The sequence below is a fragment of the Dermacentor albipictus genome, chromosome 2 (genome assembly GCF_038994185.2).
Source record: "Dermacentor albipictus isolate Rhodes 1998 colony chromosome 2, USDA_Dalb.pri_finalv2, whole genome shotgun sequence".
Lineage (NCBI taxonomy): Eukaryota > Metazoa > Arthropoda > Arachnida > Ixodida > Ixodidae > Dermacentor > Dermacentor albipictus.
This window is the reverse complement of record NC_091822.1, coordinates 95,165,624-95,177,795: the sequence shown is the minus strand read 5'-3', so window position 1 is coordinate 95,177,795 and position 12,172 is coordinate 95,165,624. Positions and strand designations below refer to the sequence as shown.

Below are 12,172 nucleotides of genomic sequence, written 5' to 3'. Positions count from 1 at the left end.
GGACGTACGGAAAGTAAGTTCTGCTGACTTTGTTGCTGAGAAACTATGGTGTTCTAACGGATAGATGGCAATGCATGAAGCCTCCTCTCAAACAAATAGTGGGCTGGTGTTAATATTCCGGGCTCACTGACGCTGGACATTTTAATGTAAGTAGACCATAGAGAGTTTTAATAACATCAATTTCACAAAGCAAGGTTACCAGTTGTAATGAAACAAAGGCGGTTTCTATTGTGAATCTAAGCGATAACGGAACCGGAGACAATGTAGTTGGAAAATGAAGGCTGATCGCGAAGATTGGGCGGTAAAAAAAATTTAAGCAGTTGGACGCCCCTCCTGCTCTTGTCATGCAAGAGTTGACGCAATAGAGTTCCGTGCACAGTGACAACGCCCCATTCTCACTGTAAGACATTCTCCCGTATTCTGGAACATTTCTCCGCTCAACGCTCCACCTCGACTCGGGAACGTTGATAGCAGCGCCGACCCGCGAGAGAAGCGACAACTGCACTGCAATCCACGGCCACCCTTGAGAAGCGTAGTGTCTTCCTCAGTAGTGGGAAATGTCTGGGATAAACTCGGAAAGCTTCGAGTCAGTGATTGCTTGAGAGCACGGTGTGTTGTTCTTCATTGACGTCAGCTGGAGGTTGAGTCGCCTTTAAACACTTTTTGTTTTAATTCACCTCTTCTAACTTTTTCAGAAATGGGACGTCAGTAACAATTAAACATATGCCTCGGACTGCCGCGATTCCAGTGAACTTTGGACGTTGTCGAATCGAATCTGCCGAGGCAGGCAGGCAACTTAGTTTTATTTTTTCTTCTTTTTTTGCTTTTAGTCATTTGCGTTTTGCAGGAGGCTTTGGTAGGCAAAGTGACTGTACCCTCAGCTTGAAGCTTCGGTCTCCCCAATATTGCTTTTCTTCGGAAGTTATTCTAATCGTTATGACAGCTTGCAGGAAGCATCGTTGTCAGCGCTAACTCAAACGCGAAACGTCTGCAGCACTTGTGGTTTGGCGTTTTCCTCCTCCTTCGTTTCATTTTCGGCAGTGTGATGTGCTCGGTTAGTTAGAGAAACAAACGTTTTCTGTTTGGCTACAAGATGTATATATAAAGAAGATGCATGTCCTTTCTTACGGTAGGAGCACGTGACACGTCGATGACATTCAGCTGAACGGTGGACCTTTGCGGCGTGTAGATCATCACGACATGGAGCTTCTGCTTCCTTCGCTCAGTATTAGGAACGCTCATTCTTTAGAAATGAGGCTTGCTCTATTATTACAGCAGCAATTTCGCTCGTACATGTTTCGAAATGCTGCGACTGTTGCATGTGATGGCCTCCATTGTCAATGGCAACGCGATGAAGCAGTTGTCTCCGAAGTATTTGCATCCTGTTGAACACACGAAGAGCTTTCTCACGCCGTTACGATCAATGCGGATAAATTCAGTGGGGGCTTGCAGCCTTGCTTTAGCCGTAGTGCCGCACGTTTGATTGTCGTAGTACTGGGAGGAGTGGCTGTGGCTTGCTGGCTGTGGTAGTTGAACACAACGTTGGAAGGAAGGCTACGAAGTAAAATATTGGTCAGCGTACGACGTCGCCGGCGCATTCAATGCTCTCAAACTTTTCACATTATTCTGCACGGCATCGGAGCAACGTTCGTAAGCCACTGAGGTCACATAAATGCAAAACTGTGAAACGATTATGCAAGCAGATGGCACTGCCATTTTCCTCCATCGACATAACCAATGAGAGTTGGAAGATATTTGGCTAACTCCCAACTTATTGTTCTGTGAAAATGGTTTTCGGATAAAACAAAGGAAGTAATATTTTCCAGCCGCCACAAGGTGTGGTTCAGCGATATTATTCTGTGAATAGGTCACGGTAATTTGGTGTTTTCACACCACATGACACCAAGGTATATGTGATGACCAAAGGGACACCGCATATGCCTTGGTACCACTTCGGTCTCGGCTCTTAATTATAACCGTAACATCGATGAGGTGGTACGTGGGGCATGTTACCTCCTAATAAAGGCTATACGTATATTAATTATTACACCCACTAAGAATAATTACTTGGCAGAATTTCTGTCATTTGCCTTACTGTATGGAACAATGTGAGGACTAACATCCTACATGCATAAACACATTCATTGCGTCACAAAAGAAAAGAAAAACGCGTCACGTAATAACAATAAGCTTATTGATAGATCCTCTCCCCTTTCCCGCAGTTTATATATAATGACATTCTATTCTGCTTTTCTTTACAAGGTTGCCTGCATCATTAAAAACGTATCACAAGATAGTTTCCCTATTTCGTTTTCGATATTTGCATGAGCCAATCATTCCACAAGAAGTAATTCTCAGTTTTCATTGAACTTTACTTTGAAAAACAATGCTTTTAAGTGCTACACGTTCACTTCATTCTTATAAGGACAAGTGCTTCTGTAATTTTGCCTTTATACCAGTCTTTGTATTTCTGTGTGTGCGATGTACATTGTAGACCTGTGGCATTTTTATAGCACTGAAATAAATTTAATTTCTTACTCATGTACAAGTGTAACATGTTCATTGATGTGCAAGCCACCCGCTGCGATAAGCCCAGTGGGTATGGCATTGCGCTGCTTGATCGAGGTTTGCGTGTGCAATTCTGGCCTTGGCATGCACATTACTATAGGGGGGAGGGGGGGATGCAAGAACGCTGTTGTAAATAAGATGCGTATGTTTCTCTTACCAAAGTTACTTTAACGCAAATGAAAACACGCCCGATTTTTTTTTCAAGAGCGCTGTTACTTAGGGGCGCTTTCCCTCTGTTGCTTTTAAATTCATTGCCAAAGTTGTCCGCGAGCATAGCAAAGTAAAGCACGCGAGCACGCCGTTTTTCATATGTGGCCCATTCTGCCGCCACGGTTATTGGTGAGGGGGAATTGTTCCATCAACTCAATGTTCTCCCCACTGCAAAGAGCTCTGCGTGCTTCTTGCGCACATTTCATGGGCGCGCCATTTAAGATGCGGTCCCTCCTCCTGGAAGCACACACCTGATCTTGACGTACTTATTTACTGCCCGTGCGCGACGGCGCCTTGGTGTCAGTAAGAGGTGTAAGTAGACACTCTATCTCTCTCTTACCCCATCTCTCTGTCGCTCTCTCTCTCTTGGAGACTATCTCTCTCTCGGAGTCACGAAAAGCAGAAGCAGCCCGTCGGAGATGCACCTCCTAAATTATCCCGTCGTGACTGACGTACAGCTTCTCCGCAGTAATACTATATATGAGGCGGTGCACCCTTTACAGGCTAAGTTCGGAAAACTGCACACACAGGTGTAGTCTCTTTTGGTCACGTTGTTTAGAGATTGTCGAGAATCTTTGCGAATTTCGCCGTTGAGATAACGAAGGGTGGAGCGGGCGAATGGAAGAAAATAAGAAGCCAATGTTCGTGTCAAGCCAATTCAATCACATACATTTTATTTTCCACCAATTTCGGCACGCGCCTGCCGCGTTTCGCCACGTGTCAAGGGCGCAGACACGCGAGAGTGGTGCCACCTTTGCGCGACGCTTGTGCGCATGTGTAAGTTGCGAGAGAAAAATCTGGGAACTGCTCCTAAGTACAACGGAGGAGAACACGCTTTGTTAAGTTCGTCCCTATACGATGGCTATGCGCACAAAGCGGCCGATACATTGTCCGTAATGGCGAAGCATACCTTACAATACAACAAATTCACCGTAAAAACGTGTCATTATTCATCGGTCTGCGGTTGCGTATCATTATTCATAGATCATCTGTCTGCGACATTTACCGGCATTTAGCGACCTGGCGCCCTTCGGCCTTCAGAGTGTAAGACGTGCCGCACATTACAGATACAGCTATAAAGAAATGTTCTCGACCTCACCAAGAAGGAACTAGCACAATACCTCGATACTTTCACTTCATTTCACATTATCGCCCCGAAGCACTGCGCAATTCGCACAAAACTTCAGTAGCTGTTTAAACCAATACAAAAATAGTCAAGATTCTTGGTTTAAATACTGTTTTCTTTATTTTATTTTCAAGCTCTTCTTCAGGCTTGGAAAAAAAATGTTCACATCGAGCAGCGTCGGGAGATGTTGCATTCTTGAGTGCAGGGACATTGCTTGGGAAAAAAAGAACACGTTTCCGCAACTTCCCGGTTAATGCGCTTCTCCAAGGACCCTTTAATTTAAACAGTAAGTTACATTATGACGCTGCGTTCACTGTGCGAACCTATTGAAAACAGTCGATTAGTAATAAACCTGTTTCTTTCCCACATAATTTTGCCATTAATATTCCCAGCTGCTTCCTCGGCTAAGCTTTTGTTTGGTCGCGGATAACCGAGTGCTCTGACTTCAGGGACTGCTGGTTAGATTTAGGATCACAGTGATGCAGTCACGTTTCCTCCACAGTGGTCAAACGGATCGCGGAAGTCATCTCCAGATGGCTCGAAATATTCTAAAGTGTGCTTCGATGATTCCACCTGGTGGCACTTTTTGTCGGCGATGGCGTATATCAAAACTGTAAATTGACAACCAGAAGTCATCAAAACGAAAGTGAGAGAAACAGATACAGTAAATTGTATGCAACGAATGGAAACAAAAAAAAACATAAAGATTTACGAAAATGCCAAGAAAGAAACTAGAAGAGAAAACTGGTATGATAACACAATTGGCAGCGCCTTGCTATTTGACTCTCGAGCTGGTTGCCTAAGGACAAAAACATACCTGAGCAAATATTGGCAACAATATCAGGCATGTGTTTGCTGCAGTGAACATCCGGAGACCTCTCAGCACATTTTAATGGAATGGGAAGGGATTCGCCCTGCGAGAACTGTAGTTAACGTACACCTCCCAAAAAGCATTTGAATTTAGAGTTGATGGCAGCATCAATAGGTCAGCAGTCGAGATAAGCAAGAAACGTTAATGTTATTGGTATGATTTATAGGACTGCATTCGTTGCAGACACGGGTGGCGGTACAAGGTAGATATATACGCTTTAAGATATAAGCTTTAAGATATATAAGCTTTGAGAGTAAGAAAGCTCAGGAAGAGAAAAATTATCATGGAGATAGATACAAAGTGCTAGAATAAAAATCTTGTGCAGCATACGTGATGAACTCAAGCAGGTTGAGGGATTGTTTCCATTCTGTTTCAAAGAGGATGCCGATAAATCATCATGGGCGCTTTGCACGCATTTCGCCTACAGCTTCTGCATTGCCAACTGCACTCATTACTTAATAATGCGACTTGTTGCCTGGATATTTTTTCATATATCCTGGGTATATTTTTTGCCATATTTTTAACATAAAATCAGCCTCCAAGCCACCTTGTCAACGTGAATGTATAGCGAAGCTATTGCCTACGTTAGACAAGCGGAACCGACGTCAGACAAGTGCTACCACTACAAGCGACGTCATCACGCTCGCACGCATGTGTGCGGAAGTGCAGCGTGCAACCTCATTCTTCCAGGCCCACCGCCAAGAGCAAATGCCTTATTGAAGTAATTAAAAATTTCAAAACAAATTCCGTACAAAATTCGCAAACTACGACTGACACACAAGCTGCAGACATGATAGCTTCACATTGCAATTCGAATATACGAGAAAACATGATCCTGTTGCGCAAGAACTCAAAGACAAAGCCCCTTTTCAGCTGCCGTTTGAGGTCTGTTTGGGTGGCGGCGGCCGTTAGGTGGCGGTACTATTTTTGGTGACCAAGAGCCCACGCAGTATCTCGACCAACTAGAGGCTAACAGCTTCGCTGTAAAAAAAAAAAGTCGCAGCTCTGCCCGAAAGCCGAAGCATCGATTGCGATAGCAAATTGGTAGACAGCTACAAGAAGTAAGGATGGTAGATTTATTGGGTGCATAAACTTGTGAACATATGCTTAGTAATTGAACTACCAAGCACGGAGTCACGCGCGCACAGGTAAACATGAACACATCGCACTCGATGACCGCGGAAACTAGCTGTCAAAACGCTGGAGGGAAGAAGGGCGGCAGCAGCAGCGCGCTACCTGGCCTTCATGCTCCGCGTCGCTTCAACGCAAACAAAGCGTCGAAAGCACAGTGCATACGGAGCAGCCAGCACTCTGCGCACTATGTCCACATCACAGATCGCCTTCAAGACGCGGGCGTCCGCGCGCCGCGTCGTACGCAGCAACCGCCGGAGCGTACGGCGCGCTGCGAAGGTGCTATCACTCTTGGGCTTTATAGTGAACATCACGGCGACGCCGACGGCAAAAATGCGGCTGGAGTGTCTATATAACTGCTATCACAATAAAAATTTGCGGATCCTACGCACCGTGGGGACTGAAGCGTTTTTCATGGAGCTGGCTACCCACCGTTGCTTCGGGTTCCGCAAAGAGTATCCAGGTTAACCAACTTGTCTCGCGTTTTCGCGAGCGTGTGTGTGACGACATCAGCGGGACGGCGGCGATGATGATAGCATGACGACTATGGAGGGAAGACTTGTAATCTAGCGAATAAATGTCACACCTTACGTTGTTACGACTTGGGCCGATCCCAAATAGGTACTGCCGATCTCTAACGTGGTGTAAAATGTCGCACAGCATCTGCGTAGCGCTAGCTCCTTCGAGAAAGGGACCTGGAAATGTGGACCAATCCTGAAAGTGTTGCGATGCATGCAGTCTGACGCAGAATCTCGAAGCGTTATGTCGCATTGGCTGACTGTTGATTTGGCACCCGCAATACCGTCTACAGCGAAAAGCTAGCAGCTGCAGCAGAATTTATTGTGCAGGAGCCTTCGCTCTCAGGCGAGACACGTTGTTGGCACTATATAGAAGCCTAAGTGTAGAAGAAAATGCCGTACATTATTGCTTCCATGATATACCTATTCGTGCTCTAGGCTTCATGTCGTTAATTTATTTCGTATGTTTCAGATGCACTCACCCGATCGCTAATGACCTAATAATGAGTTTCCGCTCCCCCGGCACAGCCAATATGATATAGAGCCACTGGGTACGAACGGAAGGTGATGAAAGTGTCAAAAGGACCGCATTACTATGTCCGCCACTGTCTTGACGATGATGGCATGTCGTCCGGCACGGACGCCAGTGCTTGGCGTTTCAAGGAAGACGAAGCTCAGCACGTGCTCCACGCTATGCACCTGGGTCCCCGCTTCGCTGTTCCTGTGACGCCCTGTCTATTGCTTATTGCTCGCCCTGGTTGGTCAGCCTGCCCGCCTTACAACGCCGCTTCGTCCCTATAGCCAATGTTCGACGCGGATGCAAGAGGCGCTGTGAGCAGGCAGGAAGGTAAGAGGCCTTGCGCGAAGCGCTTGTCCCTCGTCGCTATGAAAGCTCTATCAAGGCGCACTTACGAGTACGCAATGTTCACATTACGATCGCAGGCGCAGGTGCACGGGGACCTGCAGAGTCGTCACGCCTGCAATCGTCGGTGTATACGTTGCGATCATACAGCAATACTGCCGAAGAACGCCAAGAATGCCGCAGCCTGTCGCACCTGGGGATCCTGACACCGTTTTACTTGTTGCCTCTGCTGTTTTTTGGAACCAGGGTACCCTATAGAGTTGGTGCCTTGCATGTAGTTCCCAAAGAACACTTAGTTCGCGACCAAAAGAATCCATATGCAGACAGCCTTAACGTAAGGCGGCTGCTGAAGGAGCGTAATTTAGAGGTTAATTTTAATATGGCCTGTGTAAAAATGTATAGTGATGACCCGCGAGATGGTCACCAATTGAACACACCTGATGATGGTAGCATTCCCGCAATTAGTTCTGCGCGGTTACCAGCTCTCAGCGTAATATGGACGCGCCGGCGCCGGACGAGTACGCCGCAAATGCATTTCATCCTGTCACCGCTTCAGCATGCATCCACAAGATTCAGTGTGCCCTTGAGCAGTTACACGGCGTACACGTCCTGTTCCAAGCTCCACCTGGAAAGGAATTGTTGGTTGACGCGTATAATGAGTTTTTACTCGCGTGAGAGTGCAGAGGAGCGTATCATTCACAGGAGAGAGTTACTTGCGCCATTACGCTTCAACTATGCACGATTTTTTTTTTTTGTGACTCTACAAATCCACACGGGAGGGCTCTCTCGGCGCAATAATATCAAATTTCGAAGGCCATGATTTGGCTAATCTCAATCGTTTCCGGCGCACGCAGAGCCGGAAGCACGTCATAGACATCATGTTCAGGACACAGCCTATTTAAAAGGGCACAGAACTCGGGCATTTGGGAATCTTCTCGGATATTATTTTTTCGCAGATTGCTAACAGCTGTGTACGGCCGCTGGACAAGCTGTGTACGGCTGGGCACGGCCGCTGCACAAAAAGAAAAAAAGAAAGATGCGGCCTGCCGCGTCGGGCAGGCTGCAATGGGAGCGAACGTGACAGCCGTATAGTTGCATTCTCGGCCGCTTGGCTATAGGCCGAACGACGCTAGTTGCGGGGGACAGGACGCGTCCGCCGACCGCGTTCCAGACGCGATCCTGAAGCACTTTCTGTGTCGATCCGAGACAAACAGTCCCGGCTAGTGGGGCTATGGCGAAGGACAGCGCTTTCGATGCACGTGACAGGCCGCACCTTTGTTTTTTTTAAATCGAGCAGTCGTCACTAGAGTAAAAGGCTTTGTAAACGCATGCCCTTACGCCTCACCGCGTTCGGTCTAAAGAGGATGGCCTGCGAGGCATGTCTAGTTCATTGCGATACATGCCGTAACGCTTGCAGAGACGAGACTAATCAAGCGAGATGACTGCGTACTTACATCGCGTTCTGATATCTGTCCCGCACCCGTGTTTCACCAGCAAGCATATTGCCACTCATTCCGCGCCAATAAGTTGCACGACTCTGCACGTCTTGCTTCGGTTGTGGAATCATGAATCGATATTATTATGCGAAGCATATTACGAGAGCTCAACCCAGCTCCTCAGGCGCGGCGGTGTCGCCATGAAACCACGTGACACCGTGACGTCACGACAGAGGAGAAGTGGCTTTGGCTCAAATCTTGCAAGACGGGCTGGGTGGGAATCGAACCAGGGTCTCCGGAGTGTGGGACGGAGACGCTACCACTGAGCCACGAGTACGATGCTTCAAAGCGGTACAAAAGCGCCTCTAGTGAATGCGGTGTTGCCTTAGAAACGAGCTGTTTCTAAGGCGTGCGTCTCTTGCTCAGGCGCACATTTCGTTGCCGCGCCGAACGCTGCTTTGTTCGACGCTCACCGCGTCCAATGCGGGGCGCGTAGTCGCTGCCCTGTAGCCCATTGTCTTACACCCCTTGGCGGGTCGACGGGAACGCTGTCGCGTTCCACTCTTGAAGGCGAAGCAGTAATGCATGAGTTGTTTCTTCGTCTAGCCGAACCAAATATAGATAAGCAACAGCAGTTCACCAGGCTAAACAGTGGTTCAACAACTAAAATAAAGGCTAGTATGCTTCGCATCCTGGGCTTAACCTTACCTAAGCCACAGCCATTTTTTTGTTTCATAGCTTTTATCTTGACACTGGTTTACTTTCAACGGTAAATGTGCTTTGGCGTGAGACACAGCCATCACATTGACTCCACCGCAGCACCTGCCTCTAACACAAAATAACTCTTCGTTAACTTTATAAGCGTTCCGGATTTTTTAGCTTTCATTAACATGACACCTTGCATAGAAACTGAAACCTACCCGCCGCGTTGGCTTAACGGCTATGGTGTTGCGCTGCTAAGCACGAGGTCACGGGGCCAAATCCCTGCGAATGCGGCCACTTTTCCGTGGAGACGAAATGCAAAAACGCCCGTGTCCCGTGCATTGGGGGCATGTTAAATATCCCCTGGTGGACGAAATTAATCCGGAGTCCTCCACTTCTGTGTGCCTCCTAATCAAATGGTGGTTTTGGCACGCAAAACCCCGGAGTTCATTGAAATCGCAATCTAATTTAGCTTATAAAGCCTAACTTTAATCATAGGTTGATTTTGCATATATCATCAACTTACAAATACAAATACCAGTTCAAGGCCTGAGATTCAGTCAAATCAGCCGAACTAGTATTTGCACAGCAGGACATAGTGAGTACTTGAAAAAAAAAAGAGAGAAAAAGCTAGAGCGCTTGAACTTATCTGCTACAGAGTCTTCTTGTAATCCAGGTAATTATTGGCGCTGCATACGGAAGCACCGTTGCAATCGTATTTGGTGTTGTAAACAACTCTGTGATTAGCATTCACTAAACAGGCGTAAGCCGCACTCTAGGGCACTTTCAACAAAAAATTATTTCTCCTTCTTTTAGCGGATACCTTCAAGGAGCGTGCTCTTGCAGCGTCAGTCGTGCAATGACTTGCAACAAAGAAAGTAAATAGCGTGCACAAAGAAAGGGGTATGGTGCTCACACTACCAACGCTCGTGCTTTCGACACAGCCAGCCTTGCTGTCTCTATTTTCCATGCGCAACAACGCATTGACGCGGCCCCGCGATGTGCAGTACGGCGGCTGCCTGTACTGCCTGCTTCTTCCGCTGCTGCTGTGGTCCTTCAACTCGCTCCCCAAGCCAGGTGCCGCGCTCATGCACATGGTCACCGTGCCGCTGCTGGGACTCATGGAGCCGGAGCAGATTGCCCTCCAGTATCTGTCCGTGAGTCTTCATTCCCCGCGGGACGAGACTTTGAACGTGCGCTGTGAGAAATCCCACTGCTTTGTTTTACGATGGCGCAGTCGCAGTTTGTGCCTACTCTTAAAGAAGCAATGAAACCGCGGGAGACCACCGCGAGCCGAATTGCCTTGCTGTCAACGCGTAACGTAAAACAATTACGCGCGCCCCGCAAAAGTACGCCAGCTCCAGTAACCTGAAGCTGGCCGTGGTTATGATAAGTTGGGGCAGTTGTAACGTCGAGTCCCGACAATGGCCAGACGTAGTAAAGAATAGACCCGTAGGTAAAACGGTAAAACAACACGCTAAGAACGTGGGGCCTTCGCTTTGCACTAAATTACGACGTCTAAGTTACTAGATGGACGTCATCATCAGGAAACGTAGATTTACGTTTGGTCAATAAAAATGCTTGTAGATGTATTTGAATGTTTTGAAATTTATTTGCATCGAGTGTGTTTTCCAAGGTGGCAAAGTAAACGAGATGATGCTTCAGTACTGCTTTAAGAATTATTCTGGCGAAAAAAGAAAGAAGACAGAAAACTCATCGGCGCATGCTCTGAAAAGGTAGCACCACGTGTCAATCAGGTACACGTGCCGGTCTACTTGAGAGGTAGCTGTTAAGACATTTGATCTCTTCCTTATGTAAGGTAATCGAACGCTGACTCACGCACCCACTTCCGCCATTATTGATATGTCATGCCTCGACCATAAGACGCGTTTCTTCATTCCCATGCCTGTACAATATGAGCAATAGGTAATAGCTGAGCTATTTTACACGAGCTCGTAACCATTTCGACGCCTTGGCATGATTAATTACGCATTATTGAATACAGAGAAATATTTTTTTTTGCCTAACCCTAGCCCTGCCACAATTTCTCACGCAACGTACAATGTCAGAGAAACGTACCTCAACTGTTTCACGGTGTTGCTACCATTTCATACTTACGCTTCTTTTTCTCTCCTTCTCTGGCTTAAGCAACCTGTGATATTGACTGTAAATTGATTGTCTGCGTTATAAAAGAAATGGACAGTCTATCCACTGCTGCATTGTTATCTTCTTGCTCATTATAATTTTATTATACTGCATCAAACTTGCAGCTGGACTATGTTGATGAAGGTTCTCATGTTGAACATAGCAAGAACGTGCCAATTATTGTACCAAATGGCTTTAACAGGACGCAATAAAGGTTGCAAAGGCAGAACACCTGGCTGTCCAGCTTGACCTTATTTCAGAAGCGGCAAATGACCGTGTGCAGAAACGGAGATCAGGGCAGTGCGTCGGCCTCTTCCGTTTATTGCACAGTGAAAACTAGGACGCCTGGCATGCGCTTTGGCGGGCAGCATTTGTTTTCCTTTATAAAGGTGCACGGAAGCGAACTATTTCCTTATTCGTATTCCACAAACATGGCATGATAAAATATATTTTTTTTTTAATTTTCCTCCGTGACTGAAGTTAAACAGGAAAGGCACTCTTAAATGTACAAGATGCGTTACGCTCGTGGTTCACGATCGAGCGCCACCACGCGGGACGTGCAGAAGTATGTTAAGGAGTTCTATGGCCTCCAAGATTTACGAA

General features: G+C 46.9%; 1 protein-coding gene across 4 annotated transcripts in view; it reads left to right on the top strand.

Moving 5' to 3' along the window:
* The first annotated feature begins 7,099 nt into the window (after nucleotides 1-7,099).
* Nucleotides 7,100-12,172, top strand: part of LOC135902684 (serine-rich adhesin for platelets-like) — a 56,253-nt gene continuing 51,180 nt past the window's right edge. For all 4 annotated transcript variants that reach the window (XM_065432894.1, XM_070533751.1, XM_065432892.1 and 1 more), the window contains exons 1-3: nucleotides 7,100-7,271; nucleotides 7,367-7,533; nucleotides 10,432-10,581. In XM_065432894.1, coding sequence (XP_065288966.1) covers nucleotides 7,229-7,271; nucleotides 7,367-7,533; nucleotides 10,432-10,581 — 360 coding nt within the window. In that variant the 5' untranslated portion in view covers nucleotides 7,100-7,228. The remainder of the gene's footprint in view (nucleotides 7,272-7,366; nucleotides 7,534-10,431; nucleotides 10,582-12,172) is intronic.